Source organism: Sceloporus occidentalis, unplaced genomic scaffold, assembly GCF_023333645.1.
Source record: "Sceloporus occidentalis isolate IW3139 unplaced genomic scaffold, rSceOcc1.0.p SCAF_1, whole genome shotgun sequence".
In the NCBI taxonomy this organism is placed as follows: Eukaryota; Metazoa; Chordata; class Lepidosauria; order Squamata; family Phrynosomatidae; genus Sceloporus; species Sceloporus occidentalis.
This window is the reverse complement of record NW_028316981.1, coordinates 240,043,328-240,069,214: the sequence shown is the minus strand read 5'-3', so window position 1 is coordinate 240,069,214 and position 25,887 is coordinate 240,043,328. Positions and strand designations below refer to the sequence as shown.

At 38.1% G+C, this 25,887-nt stretch overlaps 1 protein-coding gene across 4 annotated transcripts in view; it reads right to left on the bottom strand.

Moving 5' to 3' along the window:
• LOC149323667 (death-associated protein kinase 1) overlaps positions 1-25,887 on the bottom strand; it is a 110,688-nt gene that overhangs the window by 10,338 nt on the left and 74,463 nt on the right. For all 4 annotated transcript variants that reach the window (XM_089490803.1, XM_089490800.1, XM_089490822.1 and 1 more), the window contains 9 exons: positions 25,483-25,581; positions 24,377-24,475; positions 22,654-22,851; positions 21,235-21,432; positions 11,854-11,952; positions 7,588-7,665; positions 6,068-6,290; positions 4,039-4,227; positions 2,212-2,409 (listed from right to left, as the gene is read on the bottom strand). In XM_089490803.1, coding sequence (XP_089346929.1) covers positions 2,212-2,409; positions 4,039-4,227; positions 6,068-6,290; positions 7,588-7,665; positions 11,854-11,952; positions 21,235-21,432; positions 22,654-22,851; positions 24,377-24,475; positions 25,483-25,581 — 1,381 coding nt within the window. The remainder of the gene's footprint in view (positions 1-2,211; positions 2,410-4,038; positions 4,228-6,067; positions 6,291-7,587; positions 7,666-11,853; positions 11,953-21,234; positions 21,433-22,653; positions 22,852-24,376; positions 24,476-25,482; positions 25,582-25,887) is intronic.

The window sequence follows — 25,887 nt, the reverse complement described above, 5'->3', positions numbered from 1 at the left end:
CGGAGGTCATCGACCAAGGCGACCATGGCAGTCTCAACCCCGTAGCCCGCCCGAAAGCCGGTTTGAAATGGGTCTAGATAATCCGTTTCATCCAGGATCGACTGTAGCTGGATCGCAACCGCCCTCTCGATCACCTTACCCAAAAATGGCAACAGCGATACAGGCCGATAATTATTATGCATCAGGGGGTCAAGGGAGGGCTTTTTTAATAAAGGTCTTACAGTGGCCAATTTTAGATTCGATGGAAATTGCCCCTCCCTGAGAGATGTATTGATGATCCGGTGTAACATTGAAGTTACCACCGGTCCCCCCTGAGCCGCCAGCCATGAGGGACAGGGATCGAGAGAGCAGGTCGTCTTCCTAACACTCCCAAGGATCCTGTCCACATCCTCGGTACTTACAGACTCAAAGTGATCCAGTTTAACCAAGTCCACGGAACCTCTGGTACAGATACTTGGGGAAAATGTGGTCCAAATAAATAAAATTTAATTTGTGCGGCAATTTAAAAGAAAACTTGTACAAGATGATGTATAGTTGGCATCTAACTCCAAATAAGCTTTCAAAAAGGACCTAGAATGTTTCAAATCAATATTGGGGATGTCAGGATAAGGAAGTCTCCTTTTTGCATATATGGCGGACTTATAAAAAGGCAAAAAGTTACTGGTCTAAGATTTATGTTAATCTGAAAAAGTTTTGTTTTATGATTTATGTTAATCCAAAAAAAGGTAGATTTTGTAATGTTATCAGCAATATTTTTGGGGGTATTATGGATAAAGAACTGGATAATAAACACAGATCATTTCTTCGATAAATGACAACAGCAGCAAGAATACTGTTTGCTCAAACCTGGAAGCAGACTGAAGCAACGATGATAGAAGAATGGATTGTTAAAGTCACTGAATTAGCCCAAATGACCAAATTAATGAGGGTACTAAAGGATATGTACAACTGAAGACTTGTTGAAAGCTTGGAAACTCTGTGTGTGTGTGTGTGTGTGTGTGTGTGTGTGTGTGTGTGTGTGTGTATTAAGCAATAAGAAATTTAACAATGTAATAATGTGTACTTATGGTTTTTAGTAATTTTAGTAGGCTTTATTTGGAACTGCAATGATAGATCTTTTTTTCTTTTTATCTTCTCTCTCACATTACAAACATGATGGGGGTTAGTCCTACTGTCATAGGTCCCTTTTTCTTTTTCTTTACCCCCTTTTCATTTTCTTCTTTACCTTTTTATTTTCTGAATGTATACCACTTTGATTGTAAATTGTATTGTTCATGTAAAAAATTAATAAAAAAGAAAAAAGAGAAAAGTTTTCAATTGTCCAAAATATATTTTAAAGAACCTAATTGGTAACCATGTAATTTTTGTTAAGTTGTTTCAGAGGTTTGTTTACAAACTGACATTAGTATTGCATGACCCCCACCCTCAGATTTCATTCAAAACTTGTTTTAACTTGTTTTAAAAGTGCAGGAAAAACTCAACTTGCACTTCAATGATGACTCAATAGTTTTCAGACGGAGCATTTTCTGCTGATGCATTAATACTCCTATAAAAATATTTTACAAAAAAATGAACTGGGTAGATTTTCATTATTCAGACAATGTTTTGTTTGACTGTTCTGGAGAAAATCCAATTAACTTCTGGACTTATACTACAATACCGCTTGATAGAGATAAGAAATAGTTTTACTATGAGTCAGAATATTAATAGGACATATTTCTGCCATTTCAGTATGAAGCAAAACATTATAGTCCCACAATAATCTGATCACTTAATTAATGTCTTCGTTGCATGTGTGTTTTAGCAGGACAGCAGTTGGTTTAGACAGAATTTTAGTTGATGGAGCCAGGCCATATATCTTGACTTTGTTCATCCAAGAAACTGTCACAGCAGTTGAAGAGCACTTCATTATGATATGAAAAGATTAATGAATGGTGTTGGTTAAAACAGATGAATCAAAAGAATTTAATCTTTTACAAAATATGGTATGATTCATAACGACTTTGACTAATATGGCCAGTATTTGATGAACTCATTTACAAAATCAGTTTGTGTGTGTATGAGTGTGTGATTATTATATTAAATATGAAATTTGTATAGATCAATCTGGAGTGATAAGGTGCATGGCATATATCTACAAAACTACTAATAAATTCTGCTTTTTCTCTCTTATGTTGCAAGGCTGGTAGATGTAAAGTATTTAAAGCATACCTATAGGTTCTTCAACTGGGACAAGTGATTTTAGGAAACTAAGCCAAAAGGTCACTTGATTCAACTGTATTTCATAGGGTTCCTCAAGGCTAAAAAGCACAACGTGAACTGAGGTGGGATCGTTTGCAGCAAAATAATCGTAGCAGCAGAAATACACAGGATTCCCAGAGAATTCCCACACACTAAAGTCACCAACTCCTGCAACAAGCAAATACATGTTATCAAGACAATAAATTAAAAAAATGAAATGCCATTTTCAAACACAGAAGCCACTCTGCTATTCTGAGTTCAATGGCTAAGTCATGCTGATAAGTAACTGGGTGCCAGACTGCAGTCAAAATGGGACAACCTCCCCATTGTTAACAATATTTTCTATGAACTACAATAGAAAATATGCCACAATGAGCCCAGCCAAACCTCCCTCCACAAACAGTAACTGTTAAGTAACACAGTTATGTTAAGACCTTAATAAACCCTAGTGTTAAAATGAGTATTAGATGAGTAACTTTTTTCCCCTTGAAGACAAAATTTTACACATATTAGGGCATGAATGTTTCCTTAGGGTTATATCTCATTTAAAAAAAGAACCAAAGTGCTGCTGTTACAGTTTTAAATCAAAAGTGACCATTTTGTTTCACAGAATTGAAAACGAATATTTAATTATTTACCATTATCTATTAAAGGCTTCTCTCAACCTACCAAGGCCCTCGAGGTGATGTACAATGGGTAAAAACATTTTAAATATTCAACAGATTAATAAAAATGTTTTAAAATAGACTAAGAACTCCTCTTTAATAATAGTTTTAAAACAACAGCCAGCTAAAACAGCCAGAGCAGCCTAACTTTGAGTACTGAAGAGGAAGCAAAATGGCACAATTTTAGCCACTCATGAGAAACTCAGATGGATGGAACCAGCCTGACCTCTGCTACAAAGAAAACCTTGCTCTGAGTCTTCCAACCCAGCCCTAAGAAATGCAATAGGCTTAGATGGGAGAAAGCTTTTTAAAATTTGAAAACACAGTATTGGAACATCTATTAGCATTTTATGTGAACTGATACCAAACTTTCTATCAGCTCTTATTTATTTTTTTTGCTGATGATGACAGAAATTCTAATTTGTTCCCTGTCCTCAGGAAAATGGGCACTTGTACCATCTTTGCTTATTTACAATGTAATTAATTAAAATGGTTTATAAACAAATATAGCCAAGGTAGAAGAGAAAACCGTAGAAATTCTTGATATGTGACTATTTGCACAAGAAGAGTGGCATCAGCTATAAATAGGTCAAACATTATACATTCACAGTTCTGGAGGATTAGCTAACATTTCAGCTTAGTCTGCATATATTTTGCTCCCAGAACATCTCCTTTTTACTGGTATGCTCATCTGAACACCTATGGTGGATCAGCAAAGGCCACAAAGTTTTCTGTGCATGTAGATGATGGTGTGAAATATTTGTGTGTTAGGGAGGTGAAACACTTCATTGCTCAGACTGAAGACCAAGATCCTGAAACCTATGTTTCCCTTAAGATAACGGTTCTCATGAACCATAGGATTGTTGCCTGAACTACCAATGCTTCTGCTGACAGTGTGTTGACAAAGGAAATGGAATAGCCAGCCCTTTGCATTTTTAATGATCCTATGGTGAGCCCAGCTAGGTATAACACATTTCAGATTATGCATACTCTGCCTGTGGGGGGGTGTTATATAAATAAAGAAATATTTCTATAATTTTTAAAGCAAATTTTGAGGCAGAATTTTTTTGCACTTAGGATGCTGCTCCTTAAATTAAAAGATATAATTGAAATTTTACAGTTCTTATTTTACCATTCAAGGAAGCATTCTGAACATCAATGGCCTTGGTAGATTGGTCATCTGTTGAGCTGTGGGAATGGTGAGAAGGCGAAACAAATACTTCCAACATCCCTTTGGTCAGGCCTGGCTCAAACATCATGCTCCGGCTTCTGACGCTCACATTCTCACAGCCAGGGTAGAGGTTGGTAATACTTACTGAAACTGGATCACAGAAATAAATAAAACATTATGAACCTTGAAAAATGTGTAACCAGGTTATCCTACAATAATGTAGAACTAGAAGGAGAGAGCAAGTTGAAAAAAGGAGAAGGGGAAAAAAAGATTCCATAGTGCTATCAGAATCTGCCAAGAATATATATATTTTTTAGGATTTATAAGTGCATAGTAATCAATCACAATAAAACTCTTATATCTTCTTTAGAGAGGCTGTTTTGTACAGTCCCTTAGTGAGAAAGGATTTTTTCCCCAACACACTTATTTTGTCTATATTTGTATATATTTTATGTCCAATGACATAAACCTCCTTGAAACAAAACCACAGGTTGTGGGAAGCAGCAGCTTTGAGCCAGCATGCTGTTCTGTAAGAAGACATGATACTGTGCCATGAATTGAGTATATCTGTGACTTTTGTAAGCAGAACTAAAACAGGACAGAGTGTTTCATAGTCCTTAACATTTTCAAGAGATTTACATAAACTGCAGTAATTAAGGACGTATAGTCATCTTTGTATTCCACTAGCCCCCTCATGTGGTGAAAATTATCAACACATCACTAACATCCATGAAGGCATCAATAAATTGGGGATTTTAATATGAAGAAAATTACATTTTATATATATTTAATACTAAAAGCATTCTTGTCTATCACTTTTTCAGAATACAGCACTTTATGAATTTAACTTTTTATTCTTTAAGTAATGTGAATACAAAAGGAAAGTAGCTCCTTAGCAAGGAGTCCATTTTTCTCCTTAGGACTCCTACTCAATGGAGTAAATTTCCTTCAGAACTGCAGGTAATGGAATCTGATTGGAGACTCCTTATGCCCAAGTGGAACAGGTTTTCCTAAACATACCTGCTAGTTGTTTAGGTTGTTGTTGTTATGTGCCTCCAAGTGGACCTTGACTCATGGTGACCCCCTGGATGTGACATCTCCAAGCCCCCCCCCCCCCCCCCCATCCTTCACTGCTCTGCTCAGGTCTTGCAGACTCATGTTGTGGCCTCTTTGATTAAGTCTAACCATTTGGCAAGCGGTCTTCCTCTGTTTCTACTGCCCTCCACCTTTCCTAGTATCATTGTCTTTTCCAATGATTCATGATTTCTAATGATGTGGCCAAAGTACAGCAGCCTCAGTTTAGCAATCCTGGCTTCCAGGGATATCTCAGGCTTCATTTGTTCATGAACCCATTGTTTATCTTCTCTTGGCTGTCTATAGTAACCTCAGCACTCATCTGCAGCACCACATCTTTATTTTCTTTCTGTTTGCTTTCTTCACTGTCCACCTCCCACAGTCGTACATGGGGAATATGATGGCTTGTATATTCGCAGTGTGATCCCTTGTGCATCTTCCTTTTCTGAAATCAGCTTGTTCCCCTGGAATTTCTTGTTCCATATATCTTAAGAGTCTTGGCTTGCATGGGAAGTTAGTGCAATCACAGAATTGTAGAGGTGGAAGACATCTCAAGGGATGGTCCTGTAGTTACTGTAGTCTTTTGTACAGTAAGACCTCTGTATCTACAGGGGATTTGTTCTGGACTCCCCCATGGATATGAAAAAACTTGAAGTCCCATTTTCCCTAATGGCAGTGCAATGTGTCAGAAACTACTTGAAGGCAAATAACATGCACACACAAATTGCTCTTTTTGTCTGAAGGGCAGGTTATAAACACTCAAAATAAAATAAAATAAGAAAAAATATCTATTTTATCAACATTGGAAAGGTGCTATCAAAAAAACTATTCCTTTTTTGTATGTCTGGATACTGTGATTAATATCAATAATTACTGTTATTAACAGTTACAACATAAAGAAACCTTTAAATGTTACCTGATGGCTTATTAGATAACGGTGAAGGAGGAAACCTGACTGAGTTTGTAGAAGAAAGCCTTGGTCTGCGCCTTCTGAAAAAGCTTCTCAACAGCCCACACTTTAGGGACTCTACCAGAGTAGTTTTCCCAGATGCAGAATGGCCAAAGAGCTTAAGTTTTATTCTTGGCTGCAGATTATGAGTAGGTCTTAGTTGGTGGATGAACATTGCTCTATGTGTATCCTAAAAGTGAAAGCAAAGAACAAAACAAACACACAGCTATGAACCAAAAAGTCAAACTAAATATGCTTCTGCTTCAGACATTCCACAGCATATTTTACAGAATAAACAGAGATGTAGGAGTTAGTATTCCTATTAAAATAAAAGGTGCTGGATTTATAGGAGACAAACCAGAATATTTAAGTAGCAGAGATCTGATGTACAAATCTGTGTCTGGATGTCAATATTCTTTTAAATGAGGCTGGAGACTTGTTTGAGGAGGAAGTAGACATAATCTGGTTCCTTCAAGACCAGTTAATTCAGATACTGGCTACTTTGGGAGTGAAATATATGCTTAGTCTAAAAGTACACCAGTTACACATGTGCAGGCTCTCTCTATATACCTGAAGACAAAATTTTGCAGGGTTCCAGATCATGTCCTCAGGAACAGTGAACACATAAAGATTTCATGGGAAAGTGGATACCATCCTGCTCCTACTACAGGTCTTCACTGTATGTTTGGAAGACTATGTGAAAAGTGATTCATTCTTGAGTCAGCTGTGGCATTAATAATCTAAAACAGTAAGATATGTTTCGAAAGAATGACACATTCAAAAGGTATCAAACAAAAGATTGAAAATTTGTTCCCAAGGCTAAATTTCACAACTGACCATGATATCCAACTTTCATTCAATGGAGGTAAATTTAATGCTGTTTTTAAAAAAGTATTTCTATTAACATATAAATTTGATATTGTGTCCCTCCAGGTGTTGTTGGAATGTAACTCCTGGCATCCTTCATCATTGGCTATGCTGGCTAGGACTGCTGGGCAGGCTTTGGTTTATATCATCATACTTATTGTTGGTCTGCACTGTTCACTGCAATCTTTCTTGTTTGTTGAATTCTTCATTTTGTGATTTTTGAAGTCTTCCTGTTTTATGCTTCTTTTTAGATAGATGGCACTTGGGTCTTTATATTTTGTATTATATATTTCCCTCTCCTTTGCCCACAGTTATTCCAGTTAAGAGAATTCTGGAATATAAACTGAATATCCCTTATCCAGAATTCAGAAATTTGAAATACTCCAGAATCCTCCTCTGAAATCCATGTCAGGTCAAGAACACAACTGGATCCTGGCCTACTTCTATCTAGAATAACATCTAGAGGCATTGGTTAAAATTAATTATGAAAACTGCCAATGAATCCTCAAACACATTTTCATCTAGATTCTTAAAAGGTCATTTCCCCCACAGATACCTTTAGTCTCAAGAGATAAAGTGGAAAAAAAATAACAACCTTGAGTCTTCATTTATAGACTCACCTTTTTTAGCCTTGTAAGTAGACTGGCTACATGCTCATGCTGCTCAGCTCTAGCCAAATCTTCTGCTGTTTTTCCATCCTGTTAGAAGACAAGCTGTTAGTTACTATGATTTCTTACCCAGAAAATAAATGTGTGTGTATACACACTAGTTCCATTATCATTCTCAAGCTGATAAGAAAATAAATGCTGTCAGAAGCAAATGAATTACAGAGAAAACACCAAGAACAAAACAAAATTACATATAGAAAGCATTAAAAACATTTTAGTATTAAAAAACAAAACAAAGCAGTACCCATCCCAAAAACCTGAATAGCTTATTTTGCAGGAATATGCAACTTGATTTTACAGAAACAGCATAAAGTCGATAATATTATATTTTCAGTTTGCTTTCTTGAAGAATGTATTTCTAATATTAGGTATGAATTCTATCCTGATGCACACTGAATATAAGGTGGTAGTACTGTATTTATATTAGATAGGATAAAGAAAGAGGGAAAACGAATAGCCTGATTAATGTATCTACGGACTTCAAGTAGTGGTGCTAGAATAGGAGCACAATGTTAAACAGCTCAAGCAAAGTCGGGAGAAGAGTAAATTTGTCTTCAGCATTGATCCTGACTTTTAATTACCTCTATTTCACAGGTCAGCAGTTTGAGATGAAATGAGCTGCAAGAAAAACTGCTTACTACAGCAGTTCTTTAGGACTGTATGAATGCAACTGCTTTGTGCAGTGCTACCCACTGACCTATCAAATTTTTCATTTAGAAAAAAACTCAATTTGTGTTTTACAATATTAAAAAACACTGTTCTCTTTACAACTGCTTCTCAAACAGGACTACTTTAGGATTTTCTAAACAAGATTAACATAATGGTACATTTGTCATTGTTGTTGTTGTGTGCCCTGAAGTCATTTCCGACTTATGGCAACCCTAAAGTGATTGGTATAAAGTATATTAGAAGGCAAGAATGTGTGACTTGCCTCAGATCACTGAGTGGGTTTCCACAGCTGAGGGGGAATGAAACTTCAGAGTTGTAGACCATGGTGGCTCTCTGATGGTACATTATCAGGACTTAAATCAAAGAGATCAAAAGAATGAAAGAAATACAAGACTAAAACTAAAGTAATCCTCCTTTCTCTACTATCCCTGAACTATGCCTCCATAATACTATTTACATATTTCTTTTGCTATTATTAATGTGCTTTGTACCTCTCTCTTGCTGATTGATTCCTTGTGATTGGGCGGGCTATAAATAAATCCTTATTAAATCCTTATTATGATATTGACTGACTGAGATTCTAATATACTTTATACTAAGTAGGCATAAGTGTAGCCAGGTGGAAGTTACTCTGTATTATCAGAATCAAGTAAAGGTTTATAGTGTTAACAACACATCCCTTGTTCTTCTTTTACTCATGTAAACTACAATGAAATTTTAGAAACATAACTTTTTCTCAATATTCATGTAGTATAGAACTATCCAGCAAAGTAAACCAATTAAATCAAGCAATAACAGTAGTTAAATTAGTTGCCATTTTTAAACCACGACATTGTGTTATATGTATTTCTGCTGCTTTACTTAGCAAAGAATGGTTCATTCACAACAAACATGGTGCATGTTGCATTCTGGTTCAGCCAGAATATTAATTTATTAACATATTAAAAATGACAGATTTACCAGAAGCAAATTTTCTACAGCAACAAACATAACACAAAGAAGGTTTAGTGACAGAGGTTTGGGCTTGGGCAGCATTGCTTACTGCAATACAAAAGCTAGTGTACAAACCCTGAGTGTCCCTGTTATTGTCTGTGGAACACCAAAAGATATGTGGATAGTTTCAGAATGTACATGAAGAGACATAAGGCAATGGCCATTCACTATTTAGATTCAGAATATGGGTGGTGAAATTGTGTCCTGTGGGAAACATGTAGCCCTCCCAACCTCTTCTTGCAGCCTCTATGACACCTCTTTGTTGTTGCATGGCTTAAGGTAATTTCTGATCTTATGGAGACCCTATGGCGAACCTATCAGGGGATTTTCTTGACAAGATTTGTTCAGAGGAGGTTTTGCCTTTGCCTGCCTCTGTGGTTGAGAATGTGTGACTTGCCCAGTGTCACTCAGTGCCAAGCAGGGATGCAAACTCTGGTCTTCCAACTCAAACGACTACCATATATACTTGTCTGTAAGTCTAAAAATTTATGCCCAAAAATTGACCCCAAAATCCCAGGTCGACTTATTCATGGGTCAGTATGGTAATGTGATAGCAGCTCTTTCAGATTTCCCCATGAGGTGGGGAGACAGTTTCTTTTTCTCTAGAGCCAAGCAGAAAGAGTCCTGGGTGATTAATTGCTGTTAAACAATCAAACAGAGTCTCTCTCCCGCCCATACTGTCTGGGGAGTGAAGGATGAAACCAAAGTTGAAATGCTGAAGCAAAAAGATTCAGTTAGAGGCCTGTTATAGACTGCCAAAATAAAGCTGCTTCGGGTCTTTTTGGTGGTATGCTGTTTAAATGATGCGTGCATCCTAAGAATCCAGAAGCTGCACCAAAGCTGCATTCCAGTGCTTAGGAATGGAGTGTGGCTTTGGCGCAACCTCCGGACTCTTAGGACCCATGCATCATTTAAATAGCATACCTCCAAAGAGACCCGAAGCAGCTTTATTTTGGCAGTCTGTAACAGGCCAGAGTTTCTGTTGCTGTGCGCACACGTACACACACTGAAGGAGCATCCAAATTTTACCCTCAACATATTCATGGGTCATGGCAAAATCCCTACGTTTGGCCCCAAAACCTACCCTCAGGTTGACCTATAGTTGAGTATATACAGTATATCACACTGGCTCATAGGACACCCTTGCAAATTCCTAAATCCTGTCCCCTCCCCTCAAACAAGAGTCAATTCTTCTCATAAAAAGAAATATGGTGACTGTGGGATTTATTCTTCAGATCAACCAATAGTCCAGACCAAGAATCCAGTATTTTATATCTCATTACCAGCCATCCATGGATGCACTATGACAATATACAACTGCAACACCTTTTGTTGTCAATATATGGAATGTCATCTCTACTTATATGGACTTCAGCCACTTCTGTTGTGTTGGAAGCATTCAGTGTATCTACAGAGAAACTGAAATCAACTAATCTAGTTTATAAAAATTTGATATTAATGAAATCAGAATAGAGTAAAATAAGGTGTTAGGCTCTCCTGGTATGAGTCATCCAATGAAAATGTTTTTTAAAAATTTATACCTAAAATTATGTATGATTCAGCAGAAACTGACATTTAGGATATATTGAACACCCATAGGTGTTCTACTACAACTAAATGTTAGTAATGAAACAGAGAGGGCTTCCATGCAACATGATGTGGATAAGTTCTATGGTTATCCCTTTCTGGTTGCATGTATTACAACATATTAATTTTATATTAGAAAAATATTTGGCATTTGTTTATTAAACATTCTTTTATTTATTTAAATCAATGTATAATGTGGAATTTAACTGATGGTCAGCAGGTTTGAATCCTGTATGCTTTTACTCTTCCTAAAAATTTGGACTCCACAGTTTGAAAGATAAATATTCATTAACTATTGTTCAATGTCCAGAAGAACTTACTGCTTTTATTATACATATTATGTATTTTTCATATATGTCAACTTCAAGAAAGTGTGTTTTGGACATCTGATCAGTTTATATAAATGTATATGCTGAGCTGCCATTCATAGGTATTTCCCTTTTTTCCCTTTTTCTCCTCTTCCCTCTTTTTTGTAATTATACTGCAAAAATAGTGAAAGGAGAAAAGAGAATAGGGGGAGCTGACTGAAAACAGTGGTCCAGACTGGTTTGACAAGTAGTAATTATGCTATAAATACACCTGAAAATTTGTCTATCCATTCACTTTCTCCAACACATACACATGCACTGAGAAATATCTCCTTTTTCTTAGCTCAAAAACATTTTAGAAGCACTAGCCTCAAGAATATTTTTAAAAAAGACTTGAGTTCATGATATATACCAGAAAATGACCAACAGGTTACTGAAAACAACCAATTTTCCAGCAAAGATATTGTTGATACGGCAAGAATAGCATTTCTGATTAATTATTCAGCATTTCAGATTAAAATGCTGATTAACTGCTACTTGTTTAAGCAGAAAAGGCAAATGCTCTATTTTAAAAAACAAAATGTTACATTTTAGAACTATTTTTAAAATCTTTTACAAAACTGCCTCAAAGCAATGAAAATAATACTGGATTCATACTTACAGATGTTAAAGCTTCCACATTAGCTCCACTGAGACAGAGGTATCGGACAACATCAAGAATGCCATTGTTTGCTGCCAGATGTAGAGGTGTTCGCCCATACTGTAAAGGGGGAAAAAAAGACTTCTAAACAATGATCCAGTTAATAGACACATACCTCAACCTCTTTACATAACAGTTTCACACAACAGTTTCTGTATTTGCATCACATTGTTGTTGTGATTTATGTATTTGTGTGAGTTGTGTAACTTACATGAAAAATTGCTGGAACTGAATTGGAAATCTGTTTAGGACTAGACAGTGGAAGGGTTAGTCAGTGATTAAAAGAAGAAGGCCTCTCTAGCTGAGCTAACACCCATACTGGAAGGAAGTGACTCCATCAACCACTAATACTGGGGAAGTCAGCAATACTGATTATATTACTAGACAGGAGTTAAGAGCTCTGCCTCCAGTGTGATACTCTGTGGTTGACAAATAATGCCTGCTGGACAAGTAAGTCACACTGATAGGGAATGTCACCTTCTGGTCAGGGTGATCAACTAAACTGTTGTTAGTCAAACTATGGCCATATGTGCTCCCATCTTAACCACACATAAAACCATTGGTTAGGCCATGTGATGTTTCCAAGTAGCACAGTAGAGCCAGGGCTCACAGGGCTGAAGTTCTAGGACATTTTCATTAGCAGTCTATGACATCATGTTACCTTCCCACTTCAACATCCCTGTTCTCCCTGAAGTTAGCTGCAGTTCCCACAATAGCTGGAAGGGATATTCCTAGCAATGAATCATTGGAGCTTATCGCACAAGCCCTGGGGAACGGGCCCAACGAGGAACGGAAGGGAGAGGGAAGGGAACTGGGATATCACCCATTTTACTGCATGGGGAAATGCTGCCGAAAGTCACAAATCCGTTCCCCAACCATCCCACAGGAGGCAATTTTCAAGAAATATTCAGAATCGTTCATCAGCGGCGTTCTCCTGTGTGGTAAAATGGGTGATATCCCTGTTCCATTCCATGTCGGGCCCGTTCCCCAGGACTCATGCAATGAGCTCCATTGTTACGTGCTATCTATCTATCTATCTTGTATTTGAGGTGGCTTTACATAATATTTTTTTCTTGGTAAAGTTGAGGTCTTCTAGAAATTGTTTTAGATCAACACAGCCCCCTGACTTTTGCATACAGAAAATCTGTTGCCGTAAAGACTGTCCTGGTGAGGACTTGCACTTCAAAATTATCACTGCTTTTAGGTTATGGATGCCTGGAACTAGGCCTATCTTATATTTTCCCCTAAGGTCTCCTCCAGACAAGGTAAACATTTCAAAAGCTTGTGGTATTTGTTATTGAAGTTTTCACTTTTTAAAAACAACATACAAATGGCATGTCTGTTGTCATGGGCTATTTTCTGACAATTTCTGGCACCAGCTGCAATATTTTATTCCTACTGTCACAGGGGTTGCTTTTCAATTTTGAGACAACAGGTTCTTTTCTCCATTTTTATTTACTTTAAAAAAAGAGTTATATTATAACAGTGTACCAACAAAATGGCATTTTTGACTTCTAACTGTACAACAATTAAGAATAAAAAAATTATAATGAGGAACAAACTTGCCCTGTTAAAATATATTTCTAAATTGTATTGAAAATGTTCAGATGTGTCAATGGTTAACTAAGGTTTAAAATGGTTCCTGTTGAAGGCCAGAAAGTCTAGGCCCGGAAGAGCAAGTCTTCAAGGACATGTGCTGAGACATAATATCAACAAATGTATTATTGTTATGCTCCTGTGTAGCATGGTGACTTCATGGGAAAGAGGTGTGTCCACTTGGTGGGAAAGTTGATCTTGTGAGAGAACAAAGACTGATGTCACATTCAAGCTTTTAGCATGGACTCTAAAAGAGTATAGATGTATAGTAGCTTGCTGTAAAGTGTAAATAGCAACAAAGTTAATAAACCCTCATTTGAGTGAAAATCTGTGTTGAAGTTACTTTGATATTGAGTAGCTGAGAAGACTACATCTGTTCCAGTTGGTACCAGTTCAGAACCACCGGTAACAAGAGACATCAACCATCCCAAAGATCTTTTTCTCTAACAAGTGGTAGCAGAGGATGGTTAGGATGGTTGCCGAGATGGTTTGCCTGAGGATGGTTCCCAGGATGGTTGCCAAGCTGGTGTGCTGAGATGGTCTTCTGGAGGGTCTGCTGTTGCTGAAGTTCCTGTTCCACTGAGAATCTGCTGTGGAGTTTTTCTTCCAGCTGTAAGTTAGCTCTGTGTTGTTCATCTGTCCTGTGCCGGGAGGCAAATGGGAAGATAACAGTGTTTGTTGGACATTTTGCTGGGACTCTTGGCTGTTTTGCCGTTTCCTTTGAATCATGGAGGCGGCAGCAAGATTTCCCAAGTTAAACAACAACAATTACAGCTCTTGGGCTGTTTACACAGAATCGCTGTTGGTCCGTGAGGGTCTCTGGCGTGTTGTGGAACAAGGTCCTACTGAGGCTACACGTGCTGATGATTCAAAGGCACGAGCTACAATTTTACTCACTGTTGAGCCTAACCAGATTAATCATGTGAGGCTCAAGACTAGTGCTAAAGCTGTCTGGGACACTTTGAAGAATGTGCATGAAAGTAGCACTGCCTTGTCCAGGATGCTCTGTTGCAAAAGGTTATATGCTTGCAAGATGCAAAGTAACCAAGATCCTGAGAAGCATTTGGAGGAAATGCATGACCTGTTTGCACAAGTGCAGCTGAGAGGTGTCACCTTGCCTGAGGAGCAAAAGGCGTACATCTTGCTTGGGAGTTTGTCCCAAGACTTTGAGCACATATTGCATAGCTTCCAAGGGATGGCTGAAGACCAGATGACTGCTGAGTTGGTGTCGGCGCGCGTCTTGGAGGAGAGCCAGCGACGGAAGTCAGAAGGGCTCCAGAGGCAGCAGCGACAGATACCAAAGGTATTCAACCCACTGGAGGTTGTGGAGAATTGCCAGCAGGAGAAGGCTGCAGTGTCCAAGTCTTGTTTCTATTGCAAGAAGCCAGGGCACGTCCAAAAGAACTGTTGGAAGTTGGCAGCATCGAAGAAGAAGCAGGGAAAAGGTGCTAGTTGCAGGAGTGGAGCGGCAGTTGTGGCTGGGGACAATGACTGCAAAGCCCATCAAGCAGCCACAGTGAGTTCAGTCTGGATGCTGGATTCTGGGGCTTCTAACCATATGTGTAATGACAATAAGCTCTTGAAAGCTAAGTCTGTGTCAAATGTTCAGTCTGTTGCAATGGCTGATGGTGTTCCCAGAGAGGTAAAACATATGGGTACTGTACATGTTCCTAGTTTTGGGGAAGATTTTGAAAATGTTTTGTGTGTTCCCAAATTGAAGAATTGTCTTGTTAGTGTGTCTGCATTAACAACAGATGGGTATGCTTTGAAATTTGAAGGAGATAAATGCATAATTAGCAAAGGGAACAAGGTATGTGCAAAAGCACAAAAGAAAAATAAATTGTATTTTATGCTTGACAAAGCTGAGTGTGCCAGTGTCAGTAATGTGCCTTTACATGCAGATTGTGCACATTATTTTCACAGAGTGTTTGGTCATATAGGGTTTTCAGGTTTGGAAAAGCTAGGAGAGGTTTGTCCTGAGTTCAAAATGAATTCTTGTCCTAATCATCTTGATTGTTCTGTTTGCAGTAAGATCAAATTGAAAGCTTTTCCAGTGGCCAAGCAAACAAAATGTGTCACCAAAAGGCCGTTTGAGGTGGTGCATGCTGATTTGGCTGGGCCTTTAACTAAAACTGTTGGGGGAAGTCAGTATTTTCTGGTAATTGTAGACAGGCACACAAGGTACTCCTATGTGAAAGTCTTGAAGGAGAAAAGTGAGGTTGCTGAAGTCTTCAAAGACTGGGTGAATCAAATAGAGCGCCAATTTGAGTACAAAGTGGGTTCTTTGGTCACTGACAGAGGAGGCGAATTTTTATCTTCTGACCTTAAGAATTGGTTGCAGAAGAAAGGTATACGTCACAACACCACTAATCCTGCAGTTCCACAGGAAGATGGGTTGGCAGAGAGACGTATTGGTGTTTTGAAGCAGATGAAAGACTGTATGTTATTGGATGCTAATGTTTCTGAAAAATTTTGGGGTGAAGCAGTTTTAATGGCTAACCATATAGCAAATAGGGTGTGGAATTCAGCCGTGAAGCAAACACCTTATCAGATGCTACATGGTAGACCACCAAACTTAAAATACCTGAGGGTGTTTGGGCAATTTGCAAATGTGTTTGTGCCAGCAAAATTCAGAAAGAAGGGTGAACGTAAATGGAAAAGGTTGATGTTTGTGGGTTATTCTGGCAACAGTTATAAATTTTACCAGGGTCATGGGAGAATTTTGTTGTCCAGAAGTGCCAATTTTGAGAAACATTCTGGCTGGGAGAGGTTGCATTCCAATCAGGAAGTGTTTCTGCGACTGGGGCAAAGTGCTGGAAATGGAGGGGTAAGACAGCCCACAATGTCCACAATGTCTCCAGAGGAGGAGAAACCCAGTACTTCACAACACACTCAAACACAGCCAACACTACACACACCCATCACCACAAGTCAGTTTGAAGTTGTGTCAAAGAGGGACACTGAGGTGCAAACTAGTTCAGAAAGTGAGGATGAGAGAGGTAGAACAAAGGTGTTGATTCCTAGGAGGTCTCAGAGAGTGAGAAAGCCTCCTGACAGATTTGTTGTTCAGACTGCAACTGCTTGTTGTGCAGTGGCTGATGAGCCTGAGAGTTTTGAAGAGCTGCAGAAGTTTCCTAAGGAGGAGAAAGACAAATGGTTTTCTGCTATGGACCAAGAATTCTTGTCTCTAGTTGAGAAGCAGGTTTTTGATATTGTTGATAGGCCTAAAGACCACAAGGTTGTGGGTTGCAAGTGGGTCTATAAGAAGAAGGAAATGCCTGATAATAGTCAAAAGTACAAAGCCAGGTTGGTAGCTAAAGGGTTCACACAGCAAAGGTTTGAGAATTTTGACAAAACTTTCTCACCTACTGCAAAGCCAGAAAGTTTGAGATTAGTACTTGCATTAGCTGTGAGGCAAAGAACAGTGGTAAGGCATTTTGATTTTGAGACGGCTTACCTAAATGCTAAGCTTGAGGAGGAAATTTACATGGAACAACCTCCTGGTTTTGGTAGTAATACTGAGACAAAAGTGTGTAAGTTGAATAAAGCGTTGTATGGCTTGAAACAAAGTGCACGTTGCTGGAATCAGTGTATTCATGCTGAGCTTGAAAGGCTTGGGTTTAAACGAAGTGTTGCAGATGCTTGTGTTTACACTAGAGGAGGGGTAGTTCTTGTGATTTATGTGGATGATCTTTGTGTAACAGCTAATTCAGAACAAGAAGTGCAAGAGGTACAAAAGGAATTGTCTCAGAAGTTTGCATTGAAGGACTTGGGAAATCTGAAAGCTTACCTAGGGATAGAAGTAGAGTGGACAGATGATGGCAGATGTCTGTTGAGTCAGAAGAAAAAGATTGAGAGGCTGATTGAGAAGTGTGGATTGCAGGATGCAAAGCCTGTGAAAAGCCCAATGACTCCTGGTTATGCCAGTGCAGAGTCTGCTGAATTGTTTGATAATCCTGAGTTGTACAGAAGTGTAATTGGTAGTTTGTTGTTCATTGCTAACAATACACGGCCTGATATTTCTTTTGCAGTTGGTTTATTGAGTAGAAGTGCAAATAGTCCAAAGGTGGATGATTGGACGGCTGTGAAACATGTTTTGAGGTATTTGAAAGGTAGCAAGAACAAGAAGCTTGTGTTTCAAGGAAGTGAAGAGAATCTAGTGTGTTACGCAGATAGTTCTTTTGCAAGTGAGGCAGAAAAGAAGTCAATAACAGGAATTGTGATTAAGTTTGCAGGTAGTCCAGTTGTTTGGAGAAGTAGAAAACAGAATTGTGTAGCACTTAGTACTTCAGAAGCAGAATTTGCTGCATTGTCTGATTTGTCTGGAGAGATAGTTTGGATTAGACAGTTGTTAAGTGATCTGGGAGAAAATTGCACTGAGCCTACTTTGGTTTTTGAGGATTCACAATCATGTATTGGGATGGCAGAGGCTGAGAATTTGAAGTGCAGGACTAAGTACATTGGAGTAAGGTACCAGAATGTAAGAGAGTTAGTTCAGAATGGTATCCTAAAGATAGAGTACATTGACACAAGGGATAACTTGGCAGATGTTTTGACAAAGGCACTTTCTGGAGAAAGACATGAACAACTTTCTTGTGCAATTGGTATGGTTCCTTAACTCCACAAAGATATAAATGTAAATACACAGTGTTATTCCACATCTGTACATTTTGGAGGGGCATGTTAAAATATATTTCTAAATTGTATTGAAAATGTTCAGATGTGTCAATGGTTAACTAAGGTTTAAAATGGTTCCTGTTGAAGGCCAGAAAGTCTAGGCCCGGAAGAGCAAGTCTTCAAGGACATGTGCTGAGACATAATATCAACAAATGTATTATTGTTATGCTCCTGTGTAGCATGGTGACTTCATGGGAAAGAGGTGTGTCCACTTGGTGGGAAAGTTGATCTTGTGAGAGAACAAAGACTGATGTCACATTCAAGCTTTTAGCATGGACTCTAAAAGAGTATAGATGTATAGTAGCTTGCTGTAAAGTGTAAATAGCAACAAAGTTAATAAACCCTCATTTGAGTGAAAATCTGTGTTGAAGTTACTTTGATATTGAGTAGCTGAGAAGACTACATCTGTTCCAGTTGGTACCAGTTCAGAACCACCGGTAACAAGAGACATCAACCATCCCAAAGATCTTTTTCTCTAACATGCCCTTTATATCATAGCACCACCTGAGCAAATCTGCAAACCACCTCAGTAATCCCTCCCCTTTAAAGAACACTTTTGGAAGAGCCTTAGTACAGATCCAACATATTGGCTGCATCTGCACTGCAGAAATAATCCAGTTTGACACTGCTTTAACTGCCATGGCTCCATGTTAGGGAATTCTGGGTATTGTTTTGTGAGACATTTTGCCATCTCTCTCTGGGAGCTCTGGTGCCACAACAAACTACAAATCCCATAATTTCATAGTACTGAGCCACGGCAGTTTAAGTGATGTCAAACTGGATTATTTCTCCAGTGTGGAGGCAAGCCATTGTTACAAACAATCCTCCACAAAAAAATGGGACAAGGGGATGCAGTGGTGACAACAACTAGCAAAACCCAAGCAGCTATACTGTGTGAACTCATACTTCTTTAGATCAGTCTGGATAAGCCCTTGACCCCCTGCTCCCAAAGAATACAATACAACGGAGGAGTCTGTTTCTTAAAGTCCTGGCTCTAACCTAGAGGCTTTTCCTCAGTTAGTTTTGCTCTCTGCACTGTTCCTACTAGAAATACAAAGCTCCTGTTCAGTAAAGCAGAATAAGATAACGGAAAGGGAGTTTCTATCATCCCTAAATCTATTTTTAAGGAGCATTTTCACTGCACAATGACTAAAAGCTCCTTCCATCTTTCCCCCTTTTTTTTTTTTTTTTTTTTGTGGTGTGTGTGTATATGTGGATTAGGGAAAGATTTTTGTTTTCACCCTATTTCCTTTAAGCCAATCTCTCTTAAAGATACATATACTAAGAACATAGTAAGAACTTGGCTCATAACACAACAAATATCTATTGGGTTAATATTCCTGTATACGTTTTCTGCAATCTTTTGTGCAAGTGCTTGGTAAAATCAATTTATTTGTTATTTTGTAATTTTAATAATTTGATACTAATGAATTAAATGTTTCATCTTTTTCTAATCATTCTGAATCAATGACAGCCTGGTGGTGAGGAATAATGAATAGAGAAAAGGGGCAACAACTGACTACATACTTTGCATTTCTGATTACTTGATTCAATTTTGATATCTCTAATAAAAAAGATATTCTACTGAAATATCAGGAAAAAATACTTGCCTCAAACTCTGAAAAGCTTCTATAGTAGACTGAATAAGATCACTTGCATGACACTAGATAGGACAGTGATTAAAATCTAATAAACTAGTTGATGTCAAGTTTTGCAATTAAGAATAAACATTGCATTAATTATGTTATTGCATGATTTGATATTAAATATAATTCAGGGTTACAATGGTATCAAAGAATCTTCACTCTCTAAATTTAACATGTGACTAAAAGTTTGCAGAACCTATTACTTGCACAAATCCAGAGAGCTCAAGTTCAAGCCTACTTGAATATAAATGATGTCCACAGTAGGTAAGATTTTTAAATGCAATGTCTGGGGGTGGGGTGGAGGTGCAGGGTGAAATTTGTATGAAGTCACCAAGACCAGTCAAAGACTTTGAACCATAAAATCAAATCCTTAGCAGTATTAACTCAGTCTTTATGAAAACAGAGTTTCTATCATGGCTCTGCATTTAATTGCTTAATCAGTCAGGATTAAACCAACACAAGGGGGCAGAGGGCTTATTATCATAAGCTATTTTTTTTAGCTTGGCAGCTGGTGACATTTACATTTAAAAATAATCCCAATAAATGATTGCACAGCCAAAAATCCAGAACTTCCACAGCTAGTTGTAGGATAGGAGGTCACTGAGGGATTTTAGGTGGCAAGATGACATTTCAATCTTACTTAATAATACTGTACTTTCAAAAGAAAAAAAAGAACTTTAAAAATGTAAGGCACGTAGAAAATTATATATAAAACTACATTATCCAGAACATGCCTTCACTCTGTAACATTAGACCATCTAAGTTGGGTTGGCCCAAGCCAAATTTGGCAGCCCCCAAACCTCCAGTAAACACCTCCAAAGCCTCAGGACCCACCAATTAAACTTAGTGAAATATTGCATCCAAATCACTCAAATTGCTACAAAATATATCAGCTTGGGTTGATTTTCCCCCATGCTCAAATATTTAAAATGGTTAATATTTGGCTGAAATTGACATTGACATCACATCACTTCTGGATCTGCTGAACCTTGTCTGTGCAACTGTCTGGGAGAGGTGTTAGGTGTCGGGACAAAAACTATCACCTACCCTGGTACAGTTGCCCACCACTGACCTGAAATATATCCAGCCAGCCATCCAAACGCAAAGGCAAGCAGAGTGTAAAACCACATAAATCAGGACCATTGAAATTTGTTGGTGTTGTTATCTGACTTCAAGTCAACTCTTGCCTTTGGTGACCTTACCTTAGTGTTTTCTTGGCAAGATTTATTCAGATGAAGTTTGGTGTTGTCCTCTTCATGCCTCTGAACCCTGGTCTCCCACAGTCACAGTCCAACACTCAAACCACTACACTATGCTGGCTCCCACACAATGAAAATACTCTGAACTAATTCAGGTTTCTATGAGGAAAGCTATGATAAACTGCCACTCAAGGAGGAGAAGAAGAGAGCTGCTGTATGATTACCTTATTAGTGACATCAATGTTACAATTTGCTTCACAGAGTGCCATCACGATGGGGATGTTTCCATCTTTGCAGGCTACATGAATAGGAGTGTTCCCATGTCTGTCCTGGAAATCTATAGAACATCCCTGACTGATGAGCGTTTTAACCACTTCCATCTGACATCTTCGGACTGCCAGGTGAAGGGCTATATGTCCATCCTAAGGGCACATACATTTTTTAAAAATAAACTAATGCATTCAGTTTACACCCCATTTTTCATTATATAAACTTAAAGTGATAAAAATTTACACAGTACATTAACTCATAAATCCTGAAATAATAAATTATTTTATTCTAAAATATAACAGAAGCAATATTGAGAAGCAATGAAACTGATGCTCTACTACAAAATAATGACACCAGACATAAGCAAACAAGGAGTAAACAAGGGCCATTTTATTGACTTGACTGCCCGGTCATTTATTGGAAAGCAAAGCCAGAGAGGGCTCACCCTGAGACTTTATAATAAAGGGCAGCAAACCACAGATCAACCCAAGACCAGAATCCTTCTCTACTCCCCAGTCCCACATTCTATGGAAGGGCTTCCAAAGTCCAGCCCTTCACCAAAAGGGTGCCAAGGTGTACACTGATCTCTTATATTCACTGACCTGAATTCATGAAGGCACTTAAATTGCCCCCTTCCCCACTTTGCCTTGCAGCTGAGCTACAATAGGAGCACAAATCAAACGCTTGTTCTCTAAGAGTCTGCACAGTTATGTTAACTGAGCCTTGGAAAACAACATGATGGTGGGTGGGTGAACAACTGGATCTTTAAAAAGGGAGATCCTTCGTGAAATCCATAAATGCATTCAAAGAAATGCATTTAAAACAATGATTTTAGCAGTACTAAACAGACAAGTAATATTTTATTTATTTAGTGAGCCTTGATTAATGATGAACAATGGCCCCCAGTATGCAAGTATCATACTGAAAGGAAAGTAAGGTGTGGTACAGAGCACCAAAAAGAGGTGCCTCTCTTTGCTCTGCAAGAGTGCCGCAGCAACCAAATTGTGTGGCGCAGCTGCAGAACAAAAAAGGAGCGCGCGGAAGCAGCTTCTTTTTGTGGTGCCACTGCAATGCCACAAAGCTCCAGAGACAGTACGGTGATGTAGCAGCTGCGCTGCCCCATTTGGAAACAGCGCAGCTGCGACATCATAGTTACGTGCCCCGTCTGGTGGGTGTGCCACAGCTGCGGCATATCCATGACATGTGAGGGTTGCCGGGCGTGTGGGTGCTCTGCCCACCAGGCAACCCTCGCACTTGATGAGGGCGCTGCAAAGGTCCATCTGTTCCGAGCCTTAGATAATTAATTCTGCTTTATTAAAAAACTTTATATAGGTAATTTTTTGTGAAATATTACCCATACAACTGTAACTAACCTTGTCAGTTGCATCAAGGTCAGCGCCATGTTCTGCCAAACATTCCACAATGTCATGGTAACCTCTAGCTGATGCTGTCAAGAGTGGGGTTTCCCCTTCTCTATTTTTAACGTTCACATTACAGCCTGCCTTGCACAGTGCTTTGGTAACAAGGTAGTAGCCATGCCAAGCAGCACAGTGCAAAGGTGTTTCTTCTTCCTATAAAATAATGTAATAATATTAATAAAGCTGACATGTCTCAGATCATTACTGCTTTCATAGCACTTACAATTATGACCAACACAAACCCTGAAGAAACTAGAATGTTGTTCTTCACATAGCCATTATTTTTCCTGCAATGATAATACATGAAACAACTCTGAGACAATTCAGTTAATATGGTTACATCTCTGCAACACTAAACAGGGAATGTACTACTGATCTATCACAAGAGAAACAGGGTACCTAAAAATGTCTTGAAAGAAGTTATATAAACTTTCTAGGACAATCGTCACTGAGAGAGCAACTGTTTAATTTTTTTAAAAAAAGGAATTGTAAAATTGCTTTCAAAATGGCATAGCCTATCACATTTCCTTAACATCTATCTGCAGCATTTTTACTTAGGGCCAGCTCACTCAATAATTTTTCCAGAGACACAAGGGCAGCCAGTCAGAGCAAGCAGCACTTCCTATGCTTGTAGTGATTACCTGGAAAATTCAAGGAATTATACTGTTTTTGGCTGTATTGTATGTTTCATGTTGTAAAGCTTAGTTAGGATTTTTCACATGTTCACAAATTATAACAATGTGAATGCTCCAGAGAGTAAGACCCGAACCAATGGACAAGAGATTCTACCCAAACATTAGAAGGAATGTCTTGATTGTAAGAGTTGTTTGACAGTGAAAGAGATTGCCTCAGAAGATGGTGCACTCTCTTTCTTTAAACAGAAGTTGGGCAGCCATCTTTTAGGAGTGCTTTGTGTAGTCCTGAATGGCAGGGGACTAGATTAGATGACCCTTTCTGTTTTATGAATGATCCTTTAATGTTGGTGTTTGGAAGGTATCTGAAACGATTTTGAGCCTTCAATATTAGTAAAGCAGTGGTTCTCAAATATTGGGGCAGGACTCCCAATGGCCATGCAAGAGTTCTTGAAGGGGGTGTGAGACTTAAAGGCCTTGGTCCTTCCCTCTCCTCCTCTTCCCAAACATTTTTATGTGTTAAATTTACACATGTGTTGAGTTAAATACTGAAGTTATTTAAATAAAACTGTTCTACTTTGAATGAAGTTATTATGAAGTTATTTCCTTATACAGTGTTAAAATATGTATATACATGAAGGTACAATGAAAATATGCATACTAAATAAAATATTTTATACATATATTTCTTCAGGTGTGGGGGTGCGATGTCTGCATGTAGATATAAAGGGAGGTCCCTAGTGTAAAAAGTTTGAGCGCCAATGAAGTAAACAGTTGGGGAAGGTTCAATCTCTGGCATGGGACTGGGGAAGATTCCTTTTTCAATTCCTTTAAAGCTGATGGCAATCAGTATAGACAACAGCAAACAAAATGGTTTGAGGCAGTATAAGACAATGTCTAACTTTCATTAAGAGAATTTAAAAACACTACCCCAGACTCTTATTAAAAAGTGTTTAATAAAATGAACACACAACTTTCAAAGATCGAATGCCAAGATATTTCCTTACTTAACTGAGGGACAAAGTTAACTACTGCTCACTACTTACTTTATCTTGAAAATTTGGATTTGATCCAGTGCTGCACAGGTACTGAACCACATCAACATGACCATACCGGGATGCTACATGGAGTGCAGTTTCTCCAGACTGTGATTAGAAGACAACAATATTACTTCTTATGCCAGGCTGCTGAATACCCCCACATCATGAATCACACTCGCAAACACTGGATGTGAACTATATGCACTGAGAAGCAGTGGGAGGCTTGTCCTTTTAGCCACATTCAAAGGAAGAAGACAATGGACTGGATATACTAACATTTTACTGGACTACAAAAGTACATCATCTATTCATTTGTGGGAATTTGTTCTCTGCCTTGATTGTTATTCCTAATTATAGAAAGGCTGAAATAGGTTCCTATAGAAAATTCACTACAAACTTCAGTTGGTTTTGATTTTGAAGGTTGTCAGGAATTCAAAAATCAAAATTCTGAGCTTGACTCAGTTTGGTTATCAGTTGTTTAATGTTCATATTATTAGCTAATTAAATCATAAACATTCCCTACCCTTCAGATTCTCATGAGTAAAAGATACAGATTCTTTGGCAGGCTAGCTAAAGAGTTTATAATAGCTCAAATATTATTGGAAGATTCAGGATAGGAAGGAATCACAGTATGTCATACGCGGGTGCAACATATGTGGCTTTCAGCATATGCTGAAAGCCATGCCGGAAAAAGCTCTGCCATGCTCTGGATGAAGTAATGGAGCATGTGCTGCAGGCACAAGCCCCATTATTTTTAAAAGAGCTCCAGCATACTGTCATACACCATTTTGTTTCACTTTCTGAACAATGAACAAAATGTCCAAAAACATATGAATTTTACACTGTCTTTCAACTGTATACAAAGAGTGGTTTACAAGAAAAAAAATCAACAGTAAACATTAGCATATAGATTTTTTTTCCTGGTTTACTAAATCCACGTTTATTAAAAAATACTGATACACCTTTCAAGCTACTCTTTGAAGACAGCTAACTGTTGAAAACCAAAGGTATAATCAAAATATCCTTTTTAAAAATGGTGTAGCTTGTTTTAAACTTAGCATTGCATGTAAAGTAACACTTTCAATGTTAAAATATGAAATATATTCCTTTACCTTGTCTCTAACATCCAAAGGACATTTATTTCCATAGAGAAATTTCAGAGTTTCTACATGACCGTGTCGAGATGCCCAATAGATCGCATTAGATCCTGCCTGTCCAAAATATGTGATCATAGTAATCAAGAAAACCATAAGCAAATGGAAGCAATTTGTTGCAAGCATTTTTTCTATAAGTTTAGAATAAATATTAAGATCCAAGGAAAGAACTTTTACACATCAGAAGCATTTTCAGTATAATAATATATACAGTATATTAGGTCAAATTAAGCAACTAAAGCATTGAATAAAAGAATATTTATTAAGTGAATCACTGAACTGCAAGAATGTTCAATATCTAAAATCTTTATGACAATGTAAACAAAGGCTCAAATTGGCTGTTCTTAAATGCATTGCAAATAA